At 38.8% G+C, this 17,600-nt stretch overlaps 1 protein-coding gene across 2 annotated transcripts; it reads right to left on the bottom strand.

Moving 5' to 3' along the window:
* Positions 1-641: 641 nt before the first annotated feature.
* PLK4 (polo like kinase 4) lies at positions 642-15,618 on the bottom strand. 2 transcript variants are annotated; one of them, XM_085221840.1, is made up of 16 exons: positions 15,440-15,618; positions 14,844-14,939; positions 13,988-14,083; positions 13,771-13,885; positions 10,828-11,860; positions 9,831-9,931; positions 8,147-8,517; positions 7,138-7,242; positions 6,699-6,801; positions 5,751-5,900; positions 4,806-4,936; positions 3,980-4,071; positions 3,508-3,643; positions 2,445-2,585; positions 1,885-1,991; positions 642-1,234 (listed from the first exon to the last, which is right to left on the bottom strand). In XM_085221840.1, exons 1-16 carry the CDS (start codon positions 15,467-15,469, stop codon positions 1,135-1,137), a joined length of 2,907 nt encoding a protein of 968 aa, XP_085077966.1. In that variant the 5' UTR covers positions 15,470-15,618; the 3' UTR covers positions 642-1,134. The 2 variants fall into 2 exon arrangements, with proteins under 2 accessions (XP_085077966.1, XP_085077964.1); XM_085221838.1 differs by lacking the exon at positions 15,440-15,618 and adding an exon at positions 15,041-15,241.
* Positions 15,619-17,600: the final 1,982 nt, after the last annotated feature.

Here is a 17,600-nt window from a genome sequence, read left to right as displayed (position 1 = left end):
TTATGCCTGAAGATTTTCATTTTTAAACACACAGTGATGGCCCACATGTCATCAAGAGTGAACTGGTACTATGAAATGGCAGGCATACTATAGTTGAAAGATAACAGAAATAAGCCCTAACTGCCTTGCAGCCTACCTGGTTTATCCAAGAGCTGAATGAATGTTCGCATTTTATCCATGAATGATAATAATATAAATGGGAATATCGACACATAAGAAATGCTTTCAAACAGCTACTCACAGTGCTGGTTCAGTTTGTTACTTGCTTATTAAGTGCGATTCATAACATATAAGATAAGGTAAGTGTCTGAAGTTAATAAAAACTGATGGTTATATAACAGATGGAATCAGTTCACCAGACGATGTATCATTTGCTTTCCTATCAAATTTCATCTGTACATACTTCAGTTAACTGTAGCCCAGGGGTAGAATACTAAATATACAAACTACTGTGCGAATGTTCAGTTCAGCAAGTCAGAAGAAGCTTTGTACAATCGTGTCATAGTTATTTGCCCTGAGCTTCACCCATCCATATGCCAACATATGATGCTCTAAAATAACATTAGCTTCTGGTACAGTTTAACTTGACTACTTAGAGGAAAAGGGTCTCACTGAACTTGAATATGAAACAAAGAGAGCTGGACGCTTACCACTGCATTTATTTTTTGGGGGTATAAAATGCTTGTGCAGGGAATTGAAAAGCTGCTGCTACAAAAATAAAAACAAGAAGGTATAAAACATGTACATATTTACATATATTACTTGTAAGAGGTAAAAATACAAGTTATTTACAAACACAAACACTTCAACAGCACAGATAAGTTTTCTTTGATTATCATCACTGAGTAAGCAGTGGGGGAAGAAAAAAAATAGAAAAGATTATTTCCAATAATGTGAGGTCATTTAGAATTAAGTTGCTCAATGTTTTGCTTGAGCAAGTTTATCCATCATTTTGAGGAAAAATGTGCTTGTAAAGTATCTTACAAAAATTGTAGAACAACCCTCCCCTTCCTATTTTTTTTTTTTAAACCAGAATTTTGAAGAATTTCTGGATAAGCTTAGTAAAATCAGTCACTATCATGTCAGTGAGTGTGTTTATTAAGCTCTTGTGCCCGAAGACCTGCTTTGCTTTTATCAGTGGGGATCAGTTGGATTGGTAAACATCACAAGAATAGAAGACAGACAGTGCAACTTCTCTTTGATGTATTCTGGCAACTTATCATTTTCTCCATACCTGCAAAGGCAAGTAAGAATATAAAATTCAAATGCAAAACCTCTAAATCAGGTATGTATATATAAGGAGATATAAAAAGTTAACTGGAGTTTGATGGCCTGTTCCCCTCTGCTCTCTATATGTATTTAACTGAAAAAGTATTTCAGAATAGTAACATTTAATCTAAAAATGTTGGTAAGCTATAATAATATCCAGATTACGTATTACCAACTTGAACATCACACAGAGGAAGCATAGCTGTATGAGTAAGGCAAGTACCCTGCATCCAAAAGATGTCCAAAACTTCATCTGATCTTTCGGTCTATGCATCCATGTTGATGTATTATCTCCCTAACACATTTTCCCTGAACTAGCAGTATTTTAAGAGGGGGGGGGGGGGAAAAAAAAAAAAAAAAAGGAAAAAAGAATGTCTTCCCTTCCCTCTTTTAAATATAGTAGCTTTTGAGACTGAACAGTAGTCTTCATGATCAGGTTTTGTTTTGTTTTTTTTAAAAAAAACCAAACATTTGTTATCCTAAATTCTATGCTTTTATTCATAAAGCTTATGAAAGCTAACCAGCTGAAGAGATGACAAAAAGCTAAGTTTTAATAGCAACAAAAAGCAGCAGTTATCAAGTTTACTTATTTCAAGTGACACTAGTGACACTCACCTAGTTGTCTGGCCATCTGGATTGGTGTAAGTGATAGAAGAAACACCTGCTTGGGCTACCAGTTGGGATCCATCATTAAACTGAACCCATACTGCTCCACTGGTCAGCTAACAAGAGTGCAGTGCAGTATCATTTGGAAAGATAAAAATTGAAGATAACACATTTAGAATTACTCTATTAAATGAAGCTGAAATGCTTTGTTATAGCACCTTTACTTCTACATATGCAAACTGTATTTTAACAACTTCAGCTTTTATCTAGAGGGAAATTTTAATGATAGAAGGCACTCTAATAGGTGATAGCAGCCATAAGAGATAGGTGACAGCTGCCAATGCAATACTGAACTGGCATTACTTTGGTTTTTCAGTTTATGTAGTGCACCACAGTATTCATCTAACGAGCTTACTTGGCAGGATCTTTCCACAATTTTCCTATCTCTGTAGCAGAGCACAACTCTATATATATACTTCACAAATCACATTTTAAAAGCTCATTATTTCAAAAAAAAGAAAAAGAAAAAGAAAAAAGGAAGGACTCCTTTATCGCTATTTATTTCTTACCTGTGAAGCCCAACCAACATTTTTCACAAAGACTGATTTTATAAGTTGAGCTGAATTTGGGCTGCATTCTGTCTGATAAACAGAGGAGCACGTACTTTCAGCAGCATTGGCCTTAAGTATAGATTTTTCATATGACACCACCTAAAGCCCAGAAACAACAGCATTAGCAGTCTTACTGTTAAGACCAACAGATTATACACCAGCTGTAGTGGCTAATTACTACCCTTGTTTCTTTAATCTTTTCCTATGTACAGAGAGATTTACCCTATATGCTTCATTTAACAGTACTACATAGTAAAAGCCTATGAGATTTCAGAGGACTTTTCCTACATTAAGGCTCAGTATTGTGAAAATGGGGAAATCAGTGAAACTCTGCCCTAAGCAGACTTGTTACTTAAAACTCACTCTTTCCATGTTTGATTGTCAGGAAGTTCCATCCATCTTAAGGAAAATTGTTGAGCAATACATCAGGTTATGAAATTGCCTTCATTCAGCTGACCATTAGGACAGTGGGGTTTTTGGTTTTTTGCGGGGGTTTTTTTTGTTTGTTTGTTTTTTTATGGAAATAAAGATACTGCTATTACTTGAGGAATAGAATATTCCATCTTAAACCCAGTTCTATCATGAAATCATATAGCACATATAGAGTCCGTTGAAGGTAGACAAATATTTACACTTACACTTAAAAAAAAAAAAATGCAGCACCTTTTCAGAATGTTAGCCTCAACTGCTAACATCCTAGGTGACTGCTATTTGCTACACAGGCCTGACAGCAAATCAGAGCCCTCCAAAGACAAATTCAAGACAGCTCTGTGTAACTTGAGAAAACAATTTTCAAGCTATGTTCCCAGGAAACATTTGTGAGAAAGCTTTGGAGGACATCATTTGAGAAGTCCATTTCAAATTTAGACATGACAAGTTAATTGAAAGCAAAAGTTTCTACTTAGTCTGCCTACAGATGGTTAGTAAAGGCATACAGTCATAATAATTACATTATTTCAAAATAGACCTGCAGTTTTTCAGTTCCTACTGGACAGTGTTTGCTGTAGGTTCATGTACTTACAGGAGTACAGTTTGGAGTTTGAACAGGAGTAGAACTGGCAGCTGTATTTCTATCCAGTGCCGTAACTTCTTTTGAACAGTTGGTGTTGTCCAACAGAGGCAGTACAGCCTTTGGAGATTCAGTATTGCCAGGTTTTCTGGAAAAACAATGAGACAAGGAAGAAAATTACCTTTCCCAAAAGGACTAATGCAACAAGCAAGGAGATTTAGCTTTTCCATTCCGTAAACCACAGGTTACACTTGATGGCACCAGCTTTCTGCAGACTTGTTTTTATACATGCTAGTTATTAGTTTGGTTAAGGTGGTTTTTGTCCTAGTATCCTAGTATTTTTATACATGCCATAACATTAGTGATTATTCTGCTGTTGACTATGAACCTTTGTTAAACAACCTGGCTTCTGCTTCCATTAGCTGCAGAAGGCTGCTTAGAAGGAATATTCAAGTGCATCAATATGTACTGGTAAAAACATTACCTTCCAACAATTATTGGAAAAAATGGAAGACTTTCACTCCTTTTTTCTTCTTCCAAAATAGCAGATTCCAGTGCAAGGCATATGCGATGTCCCTGGAATTAGATTGAGCTTGTTCAAGTTTGACTGAGAACAGTCTAGTTGTTTCACACGTTTACTGTGGCAGGTGAGCCTACATAGGGAAATGCTTTCTTCCAGAATATTGATAATAGCCATGACTGCCATTAAAAAAAAAAAACGGAACAACTATACTATCATAAGACTCCCTGGTAATTTCAGCACATTTGGCATTATGCTCTTAATCCACATCTCCTCCACATTCAAAAGGCTAAAGAGGGGAATAACAGATCCCTACATTCTATTCAGAAAGTCACAGAACTGAAGGCAGGCTGAATTAGAATTTTTTTTAATGTTTTTACTATTTCTCAAGTTCAAAGACATAATAACTACTTCTGTGACTGCTAATTGAGTGACTTGTAACATGAGAAGAGATAGCAGGCAACCCAGTTAAGCATGAGCAGTTCTCTTGTATTCTCAAGAACAGCTTAACGCAGCTTTGCATGTTCTGTTTTATCCCTTCAGTAAGGCAGAGAAAAACTCTAGTAAGAATTTTCTCTAAGCCTTCATCGTGAGGCAAGCATAACTGTTACCCCATATGAATATTTGCTCTTTAAAAAAAAAAAACAGATACCAGTCACCACCACAAGCCCTTTTCCACCTCTCATAGCTGTAATGAAAAATACACAGTGACATAGAAGCACATTTGTGAAAGAATTTCTAATTTCTTAAGGCTGCTTTGCATCTGAAAGAGCAACAACAAGCCATTTACCTCATTTGCATGATCCATATATACTTGCATTTCCTTCTTCAAACCCGTTTCATTTTCTCCTTTCAAAGTGAAGGATTTCCCTGATTTTTCAATCACACGAGTTATACCAGCTGTCTTGTGTACTTTTGCTCCTGTAAAAAGCATTTTCTAATCTGATTTGCATACAGTACCATACCTATGAAATACACATCCGTGCCATTACATTCCACTCAATTGAAATGCAATTCACCAACTTACGAATTACTTGAATAATACAACCAGTTCTGGATGAGCTCTGTAACTTAAACTGTAACTGTGACAGTGAAATACCCTCTATGCTCAGATGTCATTATATAAATAGGCTGAATCATGCATTTATTACGTATTAAGAACCGCCTTTCAAAACATTCATCTGAGATAAAACAGCATTGCCAAAAATTGGTTAAGCATGACCTATTATTATTTGACATCATTCTCTCGATGGCAGATCCTCAGTCACAGAATGTTACTAAATGATTTTTTAATCATAACTTTCATTGATGTTTATCTACACGTGGCAAATTGAACTAGTTCACAGAAGCCTGTGATAAGAAAAGAAGTCAGTGCAGTCTGGTTTATTAAAGCTACAGCTAGAGAAGATGGCCATCTGCTTTCTGAAGTTAACAGTGGAAAACAAAAGCAAGCTTGGAGGAGCAGGAACACAATTTCCAGTAAGCAGGTTAACTTCCAAAAGCAGAGCTAAGGATCTCATAGAAGAAAACAGGTAGGTCAATAATACCTTTGTAATGCACTCACTGAAGAAGATATCAGAAACAAACTAATAAATAACTGATCTTTGAGTGCTAGAATAAAGACAGAACGATAAAGATCATGTTTCTTGCATTTTTTCACCCAGAAGCATCCATGCTTACCAGTATTTCATTGTTTTAAATACCACTTTGCATAATTGCAAAAATGAATACATACCATCATAAAAACATATTTCAACATCTGCAGGAGGTGAATTTTCCATCAACATGCACTTGGCATATCTTGTGTAGAATGTAACTTTGGGGGTTTTTGTTCTCACTAACTGCACAAACTTGGCTGCATACTGGTACTTTTTCCAGTACTTTTCTAAAGCAAAAGAACACAATATTTTAAAACATTTATCACTTGTCAGATTAAACACTCTGCACTAGCTTGAATATCCATTTTATAGCTAAATGCCTTAACTATTATTTCAGTAGTTGACAGAAATATGAAAGAAACTGAGTTGAATTTCCACCAATCCACCAAAAGCAAACAACTTCAGTCTCTGTTTCTTCAATTAAAATAGTTCTGAACATCAGTGTAAAAGAGCAAAGTACCGCATACATCATTAAAGTAGCTATCATGGTCCAGCTGGCTTTATGGCTCCAGGTGAAACCTGACTTTGCTCTCCAATTAGGAAACCAATTTATTTCTTTTAAGAACTTGTAGTTAGCTTATGTTTGCTCTTTAGTTGTTTATATTAAGTATTCTGTCGATGCTTTCAAATATCTTTTTCCCCTTCTCACCCCATGCTATATAAATATTAGGAAGTAAAAATAACAGATAACTTTTTTTTTTTTTTTTAAGTTTACTTGATATTTCTTCAAATCATATTTAAACTGTTTCCAATGTGAATAATATAAATACGGAAATCTCAAGCTTAGTACACTGCATGGTAAAGAGGGTAAGCAGTTCCTTATTATTTCCATAAAAAAACACTGAAAACATGTGTTTACATTCTCAGCAAATTTCAGAAAAGCTTCCAGTAAGACTACTTCGAGTCTGATTCTGAAGGCAGTTTCATCCTCCTGATTATCGGAGAAGCAGCGGGTAAAAGCTAATCTCCAGATTCATTTAAGCATCACATTAGTCATCATGGTTTAAAAATAAATGTCACATTACCTGGCAAATTGTCAAAACTGTACATACAGCTGTCTTCAGGAAGAATGGGCGGCCTGTCGTCAAGAAGGAAGCCTCTTCCTTCATTCGGGTGATAAACTGCAATCTACAAAAGAAGGAGAAAAAATTTATTTACAGTTGCAACTTCCATGGAAGTAAGGCACAGTTTAATGTACTTTACAAACAACTGCTGTACTCCTCCACGTGATTATTTAACAGCAGCATCTTTCAACAATGCTTCACTATTCCATAAGTCCAAATCCTTATGGCTGTGCTGTGGCAGTGCATGAGAGCAAGGGAGAGCTTATGTCTGCACATACACTGACAAAGCATTTCCAAGCACATAACTGCTTAAATTAAAATTAATTTAAAAAAACTAACACTGAAAGAACAAAATACATTAAGCTCTTGGAGTAACATTCAATCAACTACAAATTCTCACCATATTTCCATCACAAGATATTCTGAGAACTTCTTTCACAAATTCTTGTGAATGGTGTTCTTTTATAAACTCCATACACACCTCCCCAGTATCTAGAATGCTCACCTAGAAAATATAAAATAAAACCAGCAAGTTAAACTCTAAAAAATTTCCTTTCTAGCAGGCCGAGTTCACATTTTTTCCACACGTTTTATAAACACATTTTTATTCTAGGAACATATGCAATAGAATATTTCTAGAATAATTTAACAAACTCATAAGTGCTTCTCACACTAACTTGTAGATTAATACAGATTGCTTCTTCATGGCACAATCCTAGTCAGGGAGGATGTGGCTTCCTAAGGGACAAACCAAACCAAGACAGGTCAGCTCTATTATGCTCTTAAAAAAAAAAAAATATTAAGAAATGGAGGAAAGAGAAGAGACGAGCAAGACTGTAGGAAATGGAACAAAAGGCAATGAAAGCAGAGACAACAACCAGAACACTCACACAATCAGAGGGATTAACGGAACTTGATTTGTTTTGTTTTCTCCCTCATTTATGTGAAAGGAAAAAAGCAGCACTTAAAAAACTTTCAAGTACTGAAGAGTAAAACTCTTTTCATATTAATAATAATCCATTTATTTACCTCATCTGTAAAAGTATTAGTGTTTTAACCATATCAAAAGTTTAAATGCAACTTGCACAGATAAGCAGTCCAGATATCTGAAACTGTAGGCAATGTATTTCTGGTCAGTAGTTCTTAGGTCTTCTTGTAGGTTCCTTGCTTGTAAGCTTAAAGCACTGCAGCGACAGTATTTGCTAGAAGTGGCCACAAGGCTGCAGTATTCCATATTCAGAAAAACTACAATGAATTTTACTGATATTTTTGAACTAAATTATTAGCAGTAATTTCATAACCTAACTTTACCTATAGATTTTTTAGGAAAAAGAGTTTCTGACTTCTTAAGTGATTTTTTAAAAGACATTCACGTATTTTAAACTTCAGTTTTAAAAATGGATACATACCACTGCATTTTTCGTTTTTTGCCTGATTGGTTTTAGCCTGTAAGCACTGAGAGGTGACACTATACTTCGCAGTGTAGGTTTCTGACGTGCTGATAGTTCTTTGCCCCACGCTTGGTTTTGCTCTGAAGCTGGCCAAAGGCCACATGAAGATGTCTGAACTTTTTCAGATTGGCAGAGAGCTTCGGGAATGTATTTGTTTGGGTTTCTCTGATTCAAAGAATGTGAATAATCATGGGATGCATCATGATTCCGTATATCCTTCAAGGTGTTCCATCCATTTCTCAATGCATCTTGCTGCATATCCAGATGATACCGAAAGCCTCCATGTGCATTACTGTTACCAGTCAGGTCTTCAGGTGGCCTCAGCTGAGCTGAAAGCATTGTAGAAGAGCATTGAAGATTTAAAGAGTCTTAGTAAGCCAAAAATTACTACTATATTTTGAAAAGCTCTTAAAAATGTTAGGCAGCTTATTTAAGCAGGCAACGTGATTTCTTTAATATTCAGTTCAATCAATATTAGACCTCATAGAATTTCAGTGGTTATTTCAAATAAAGTTTATTTAAAATTAAGGTTGTCATAAATATGTCTCTTATGACAGCCTTAATATGTGTCAAATCACCTCACAAAAGCAATGTGAAACAAAATGCTAAGACTTGCATAATCAATCTGTTGGAAGATAATTTATTAAACCACTAAGATTAACATAATTCAAGTTAGCTAGCAATAGTGTTTAACATCAACTGGGTTTTTAGTATTCCAGATGTTAAATGTACATGCTACAAGCCTTCCAATTGCTTATTTAAAAGAAAAAAAATACTATGTTTTGATATTTGAGCTTCCTATAACTGCTTCTCTACTTCTGATAGTTACGCCCATGATTAAGGGCTTAAATAACAAAGGTGCCTCACCCTAATAAGCAACCCACTCATATCATGTTGTAAAACAGCCGAGAAGCAACCAAAAATTAAATCGGATTATTTGGACCGTACGTCACATGATTCCAGTTTCCTATAGATAAGAAGGTAAGGAGTCCAGTAATATTAGAAGAAAAAAAGGGCATGAATGGATTTATGATTTAATTTTATGATTAAATTACATTATTTGAAAACGATGTAACACAACGCATGACAAGAACACCTCCCTCCCTTCTGTGCCTTTTGTCCTTTCCTCCACCCCTCCTTCTGCACCCTCATTATCTTTCCTCTCTTTCACTGAGATCACATCTTCTTTCAAGGCTTATTTATTTGCCCATCTAAACTAACAGAGCTTTTGAGTCATCTGCCCAACTTGTCATTTTATTTACAAGTTCAGGTAAGGACTGAATAACATGAGTACTGTTACTTTTTTCTTTGCATCTTTATTTGTTTTTACTAAAATGCTGAAAAAGAATCACATTTTGGGAAACTAAGCATTCAAATAACTGTTTCTTGACTCTTCTGAAGGCAGTTATATATAGCTCATTACTTCAATCCAACATCAACTTGGGAAGAGTACTATCTAAAAAGCCTTCTGAAATCCAGTCACTAATATTTAGGATCCTAGTATTACACTCCAGCATCACATTTATGTGGCGAATCCCTTCTATCTAAGTTCAAAGAAATAAAATTCGGAAAAACAGCAGAAGTAGTCACAAGTTACAACTCCACCTTGAGTGCAGAGATACATGACTGATTAGTAACTCACTATTTGTCTGCATGCTTCCAAGCCACTGCTGCATGGTTTCAGCCTGGGACTTCTGCTCTAACAAACCAAGAGGGGGCTTCATTGGATAGAGAAAATTTGAGCTGCAAAATAAAAGTTAGGTATGTAATCAAGACTACATCAACAATGCTTGCACAAGTGTTACGATGTTACAACTGTAGAAGTGACAACTCAAAATACACCTTATATTGAAATTGGAAAGTAACTTCTAGGAATTCAAAGATGAAGATTATGAGAAAGAAAGGTTCGTGTTGCACAGCAGTGCACAAAAAACAAAGATCAGACCTCCATCTAACACCAAACACCCCAGCATCCCTTGCATGTTAAACATCTGGGCTGGTTTGTTTATGCAGGGAAAATCTGTCAAATGAGAGTAAAGAAGCCAGAGTTCTCTTGCAGGAAATATAAATACAGAATTAAGTTTCAAGTCATTACATTTGACTACTTTTTTTGTTTGTTTGTTTCCTCCTTTCTGGGACAGAAAGTGTTGCTCATTTTATGATCCTTAACTTGTACTTTTTTTAAAATCTTGTCTTGGTATAAAGCATTGCTAAAGATGAACTGAAATACCCCAGGGCAGCAAGTACATATGTTGACAGTCATGCACAGAATGACTCCTTGTAGAAGAGACACAGATGAGGGGATAAGTCAGCAAAGGTCTCTACTACAGTCACTGTGGAGAATGAAGTACTCAGCTTGCTATACAGTGAAGTAAGTAATTAGTAGAGCTCTAGCAGGATCAATAAAACCTACAGTCCAGCTGGTACTCATGCTGCATATCTAAGAACTGTAACACGGGGCAGGCGGAAGATGAACCTCTCCATACCAAAAACATCAAATATTACCCTTAATATGCTGTATTCAAGCTACAAGCATAGCGACTTCCGGTACTTAATGCAGTCTAGTTCCAAGAAAAAAAAAAAAAAGCTTCTAATATAAGATAACTCTAAATTTCATCGTAATAACAACTCATTCTTACTGTGGTTGATCTTTTACAGGTGGAGATATTTGCCCTTCAAAAGAGCCAGAACTACCAGAAGTCTTTTCCTTAAATATTTCTCCCATATCAGTATAGCTGCTTGCAGGCGAAAAGCATTCTGTGTTTTCCCTCGTTCCTCCTATAGGCTTGGAAAGCAGTTCCATGGAGTGACACCTCTCAATGACATTTGATATTCCTTGAGTCTGACTGTGGGATGTGCCAGACCTATCTGAGGAGTGGGCTCTTCGGAGGTAGCGGGAATGTGGTCTCTCTTCAGCAAGTTGCATGACTCTTCCCCTGCCACTTGTGCCAGTTTCTTTCCCTTGAATTCCCCACTGATGAAAAGAACCACTCCCATTGACAGATGAAGCATTACCCGGATTCTTGTTTTTAGGAAAAAAAGTTATTTTATTTGGGAGCGGCTGTCCCACTAACAGCTTCTTTTTTTCCTTCAAGCAGCCACTGCTACTGATGCTGGAAGAGCCTGTAAAAGTAGTAGAGATGGTAGCATTTCCACTGTCCATGGAATCTTCCGAAGTTCCTGAATCTTTGCTCCGTGCAGAGCTACACCTAGACATAAAAGGATGATCCAACACAGAGGAAAGACTCAAACGATCTGCTGGATTTTTGCGAAGTAATTTATGTATAAGGTCTTGTGCCTCTCTGGACAAAAAGGCTGGCATTTCGTAATCTGCTAATACTACTTTATTCAGTGTGTTCTTCACTGTGTCAGTGTCAAAAGGTGGCTTTCCAATAAGAAGAGTGTAAAACATACAGCCCAAAGACCACACATCAGACTCAAGTCCATGTGGACTCCTCGTGGCTATCTCTGGAGAAATGTAATTAGGAGTTCCACACATGGTATAATGCTTTTCATGAGGCATTTTCAACTGAGTTGCTAGTCCAAAGTCAGCAATCTTGACGTTCATGTTACTGGTGAGTAAAAGATTGGAAAGGGTGAGGTCCCGATGCAGTATTCCATGAGAATGAAGATACAGCATACCGGTGATAATTTGATGTAAGAAGTGTCGGGCTGTCAAAAGCACAACAACAAAAGCCTTAGTGCAATAACTGAAATCACAGCTCTGAAAATAACAACCTTTTCAACTTCGCTATTTGTCTCTCCTTTATCTTGTCTTAACTCATGAGGATGTTACAAAGGTGTTTAAGTATCATGTTAATGAGATAGGAACGACACTTTCTTATTTTTTGCTTGAAGCAACACAGCTTTAATGTCTTTTACAACAATCCATAAATTACCTTTCTGTAATGCAGTAATCCAATTTGTTTCTGTGATAACAGAAACATGCAATTACCATAGGCCAAAGTACTTCCAAAGTTAACTTAAATTAGGCTTCTAAGACCTTGAATTTTTGAATTGCTCTCATCACTTTCAGAAACAAATACATGAAGCCAAAAATCTTCATTATACACCAGTTATAAAAACAGACAATTTGGATGATATTTGTTTCATCATTAGCAAACGGGCAAACCTAGAAGTATTTCAGTTTCTCGTAACCTTCTATATTTATAACACTGGCACAATATTTCTGTTCTCTTTCGTTAGAGATTCAACCCAGGCCATTCTAGAATTCTGATTCTACAAAATTCAGAAAATACTCAAGCTACAGCTTACAGCAAGAACAACAAAACCTCACCCGGGCTCAGACAGCACCATTTATTATGATGTTTCAACTACAGCAATTTTAAGAATCATTCTTCTTAAAGCAAACAATTTACAATCCTTTCTCTCTTTGCAGATGGCAACAACTGCAGAGGAACAAATACTTGCAGAAATCAGTTATCAAAGAAACAGGCCTTTTTTTTTTTTTTTCTCCTAAATCCAAGTCAGCAGTTTTATCAGCTTTCAGAACAAAGGTTCTGATCAGATCAACTACTTCTGTTGGAGCAGACGCGGATTAAACAGATGCCTGTGTAATAGTACCCCTTTAATCCAGCCCTATAATAGCTTCCAAAAAAGTCACTAATTACAGTAGTTTGACAGAATAAGACTAGAAACTGACAAGCAGGTAAATTAAAACAGCAGTGCAGAAAGCAACCAACTCAGAAATTCTGGGAATAGCAGAGGCAACAAACAATGAATCCAAATGGGGTGAAACCAGAACAGCGTGTCTGCTTGTGCTGTAAATCACTGCACACAGCAGCTTACTTAGCTGTTATTTCTTCTGGAGCTGCATTGTTTTGCTTTGCCTTTCAATGATCCATGCTACATCTGAAATTCTCACACTTATTTGTACAAAACAAAAAATTAGTAAATTTTTAAGTGCAGTTAATCTTTTTTTTTTTTGCTAGACTTGTGCAAACACTATTCACAAGTTAAAGTTTTAAAATTACTGACAGTGAACTCTAAATGTAAGATACCATTTTTGTTTTAGTCTGCTGACTTTCATGAGAAACAGAAGTAAAACTATAGCAAGATTACTCCTCAGTTGCCAGTCTTTCAAACAAACCTAGACCAAGCATCAAATTGAATATTTCTTCCTCGTACTGGACTTTCTCCTAACTTGCCCTTATACAACTTGTACAGAGTTAACTGCTTTATCTTCATTTACACACACATTTGGAAAACACTGAAGATTTCTAATGATCCTACATAAGATAAGCTAGAATCCAGAAGGCCAATACAGTAATTTGGTGTATAAAGTTAAGTTCTACCTTTCAGTAGACACTGACATGTTCTCTGAAACCCCAAATAGCACAAGCTACTGTTGAAGTCAAAGGGTGTCAACAGAAATAAAAGCACAGAAATATTCAGGTGGAAATGTTTATCATAACTTACCTCTAGATTACCACTTCTCACAAGTTTTTAAGATGAACAGTTTCAGATTGATAGCTGCTTTAAGTGTTCTTTCACTGGAATCAAACTTACTGAATAAGTCAGCATATAAATACAAAGAGAGCTTTGTAGAAAAAAAGTCTCACCTTCATCTTCTGAAAAGGGTTTCTTTCTATTCTTTATGTATCTACTCATTTCACCATTGTGACACATTTCAAGTATCAAGTACACATAGTTGCTATCTTCAAAATAGTTATAAAGCTAAAGAAAAAAAAAAAAACAACAAAACAAGCAAATTAGAATACCTGTAGACCACACAGCAAGTCACATATGCAGTTACTGTTAAAAATACATGTATCTTACCTCAAGAATAGATGGATGCTTTAACTGACAATGGATTTTCACCTCGTTCTGAACCCTCTGTACCATTCCCACTTTGTGCATGGCTTTTTTGTCTATCTGAAAATAGAACACAAAATTTTTCAAGTCGTGCAGCATTGATTACATACGTTTTGTTAACCGAACTCAAAATTTTAACTGTTCGATGCATGTTTTGCCTGAAAACCCTGACATATAAACAAGGTTTTAGTTTTGCCTACTAGATGCTTTTTGCCTAGTATGCATTTCAATATAGATGCATTTTCATGCAAATATCTTAAAGAAAAAGAGAAGGACACAGTTGTTCAAATAATGAATAAACAGTAGCAAAATTTAGAGTGAAATCCAATGCTGAGCTTGCAAAGCACACATGCTAGAGACAGTTAGCATTAAAAAAGTGGATAAACCCAAGTATTGTAAGTTGTAATAGAAACTAGCAAAACGTATTTGAAACAAGAGTTCCTTTGGTAAAGGTTTGCCCTTACAGCGAGGGAAACGTTTAAAAGCCATCACAAGTTAAAAGGCTGCAATCTTCTCCTGTGCTCAGAATCTCTCCAGCTGAACAGTCTAAAAGATGTTTTTGTAGGTGCCAATTTCTGAATCACAAATACAGAGATAACTGTACAACTACAACCGAGTACCTCTGCTCAAGTCATTTTAACAGCAACGTTAACAGTTCTAGTAGTTCCCGGGTTTTTGATTGTGCTGCACCTCCCAGGACAAATCCTGCTCTCAGCATCGATTACTCAGAAACAAGAGGTCCAGGCACAGCCACCCTGGCTTGCTGCAATCGCTTCTGCTGGTCCCAGAAGCCGCAGATTGCCCCGGCTGGCCGCCTTACCATTTTGATAGCCACTTCCAGGCCGGTTTTCAGGGATACCGCTCTGTAGACCCCGGCAAAGGAGCCCTTTCCCAGGAGGTTCCCCACCTTGAAGTCCTGCAACGCGAACAGAAAACCACCGTCAGCCCCAGCGCGACGGCGAGCGCACCGCCGAAAAGGCCCGCAGCCCACAACCGCCGGAGCGACACGGTCAGTACCCGCACGGAGCCCTCGGGGCCGCGCAAGCAGAGGGCGGCGGGGCCGCTCAGCGCCGAGCCCGGCATCGTCCTCCCCGCGCCGTGCCCGCCTCACACTGCGCCCGCCGCTTCCCGTGGCGTCGCGGGGCAGCCGCCTTCCCGCCGCCCAGCCCGCCGCTCCCGGGGGAGCCCGCCGCGACGCCGCTGCCATGGCAGCGCCACGCACGGCGCCTCGAGCCGCCCAGGGCGCCGCGGGGGCAGGGCTCGTGCCGCGCCCCGCCTCAAGGCAGCCCCCGGCCGCCCTAACCGCCGCGCCGACACCGGCGGTCGCCTCCCGCCCGGGAAGGGGACGACCCCGCCCGGCTCGGCCTCGCCCACGGCAAATGGCGGGGCGGCCCGAACCAGGCGCCCGCTCCCCACCTCTATCGTCTCGCCGATGCAGGTCGCCATGGCGCCGGCCGCTCTCCTCGGGTCTCGCTAGGGGTTCTCCTCGGGACCTCGGCCGCGGCTCGCCATTACGGCGCCCTCCGCCGCCCGCCTCGTGCCAGGCCTGCTCGCTCGCGGGCCCGGCGGCCGCCCCCCTCCCCCTGCGCCTCCATTTTGAAAAATCGCGCCGTTACCGCTCCGGCCCCGCCCCGCGTCGAGCCTGCGTCTGACGCAATCGCGTCGCGCGGAACGGCCTGTGGCGCCATCGTTCAATTTGGAGGAGCGGGGGGGAAGATTAGTCTTGCGCATGCGCAGAGACTCGCACACCCGTTCCCTGTCGACCCTTAGGAAGCGCTGAGGTAAACATAACCCTGCTGAGGAAGGTCCCGTGCGTACAGCTGGCTGCCCTCCGCATACAGTGTCCTAGATCGTAGAACCGTTACGGTTGAAAAGTACCAACTAGTCCAACCACCAACTTATCGTCCTGTGCCCGCCAATCCGCGTCCCTCAGTACCACATCCACACAGCTTTTGAACGCCTCCAGGCATAGTGACTCCAACTCCACCATCTCCCTGGGCAGCCCGTGGCAATGCATCGCCGTGCTTTCTGAGAAGAACATTTCCAAATCTCCAACCTGAACCTCTCCTGGTGCATTTCAAGGCCATTACTTCTCACCCTACTGCTGTTACCTGGGAGAAGAGGCTGACCTGCGCCTTGCGAGAACCTGCTTTCAGGGAGTTGTAGAAAGCAATAAGGTTTCCCCAAGACACTTCTCCAGACAGAATGATTCCAGTTCCCTCAGCTTCTCCTCATAAGACTTGTGCTCCAGACCCCTCACTGGCTTCGTTGCCCTTCTCTGGACATGCAGATACACTGATGTGGCATTCCACCTTTTCTAGTCTTTGCCAACTTGCTGACTGTAAGTCTTGACAGTTTTTGCTGCCTGCCAGCTTTCATCACTGGAATAAAATACAGCATTTTGCATGCTGCACCTTCTAGGAGGCTGCTCTGCAAGTTGTATGGAATCATCCCCTCCTTAATGGCTGTAAAATGGGTCCCTGATCATTGTGGGTAAGTGTTATGTTTCAGTTGCTGACAGTCCTTAAAAAGGAAACTGTGTGGCTGACTAAATGGATTAGTCTGTGGAGCTGTGTGCTATTAAACATCATCAGTGGTTTGAATAATTAGTTCGGAACATCAGCAAAAGTGGGACTTTCAGTTGAGCTTCACTGGTAGAATTTTAGTTTGAATAGTGATGAGTAAAGTTGTGTGAGTGAGTTCATGTGTCAAAAGTATGACCAATGCATACTGATATTTGGGCCAGCTACACAGCTAATTAACAGCATTCAAAGTTTGCATGATCATGCAAAAGACATTGTCTGTAGATAGAGATAATGCCTTTTAATATTAATATCTGGAGAAGCGTATGTGCTTCAGGGCACAGTCTAATTCTATGAGTAACGATAATTGCCTTGCTATTGAAATTCATCTGGGTCTATCACTAATGAGGTAAATCAACTTTGACCTTGAACAAAATGGCAGAGGTGCAGTGTCAGTACTTACACAAATGTACGTGTAGAGTGTTTTGTAGACTGATGGACTGTTCTATTCTCAATACAGTCTTGTAATTTGCTCTTTGTTGTAGATGAGTTAGAATGTGCTCACTGTCATGAAAAAAAGATGGAAAAAAAAGACAAAGGGTTTTATGGCTCAGGCCTTTTCTGTTTTACACTGTAATCAGGTGTACTCAAAAAAGTGTTGTATATCATGCAAACAGCATGATCCAAGGTTACTTTTTGGGAGGGTAATTATCTTGTTCTGACCATTGGTTCCAGTACTCATCCATAGCTAACACTGTGTACATGATGTAGTCCTATATCCATGTGCTAGTTTAGATTGTAAATAGTCAGCAATTACAGTTTACTGTGATGAATTTCATAGTAAGAATTGAAGTTGATAAAATTGAGTCTATTTCTGTATTTATTTCTGACATTAGGAATACACAAGATTTTGCTGGATTGGACCATGAACTAACTTTTTATTTTAGCAGACTTTTTTCATGTTAACTTCATCGATTAAAATTTGCTTTTTGGTTTGACTTTAGTTTTTTATTTATATAGGAAATAATAACTTCTAAGCAGTCAGTGCATTTGTA

Source organism: Meleagris gallopavo, chromosome 4 (genome assembly GCF_905368555.1).
Source record: "Meleagris gallopavo chromosome 4, MGAL_WU_HG_1.1, whole genome shotgun sequence".
Lineage (NCBI taxonomy): Eukaryota > Metazoa > Chordata > Aves > Galliformes > Phasianidae > Meleagris > Meleagris gallopavo.
Note: the sequence above shows the minus strand (reverse complement) of the source record. Positions and strands in the feature narration are given on the sequence as shown.

Excerpts from the sequence above, each read along its gene's own strand:
- PLK4 (XM_085221838.1), bottom strand. The coding sequence starts at position 15,106 with ATGCCGGGCTCGGCGCTGAGCGGCCCCGCCGCCCTCTGCTTGCGCGGC. Across the intron at positions 9,932-10,827 it reads CCTGTAAAAGATCAACCACA|CTCAAATTTTCTCTATCCAA; the intron begins GTAAGAATGAGT and ends TTTATTTTGCAG. Across the intron at positions 7,243-8,146 it reads AAAAAACGAAAAATGCAGTG|GTGAGCATTCTAGATACTGG; the intron begins GTATGTATCCAT and ends TATATTTTCTAG.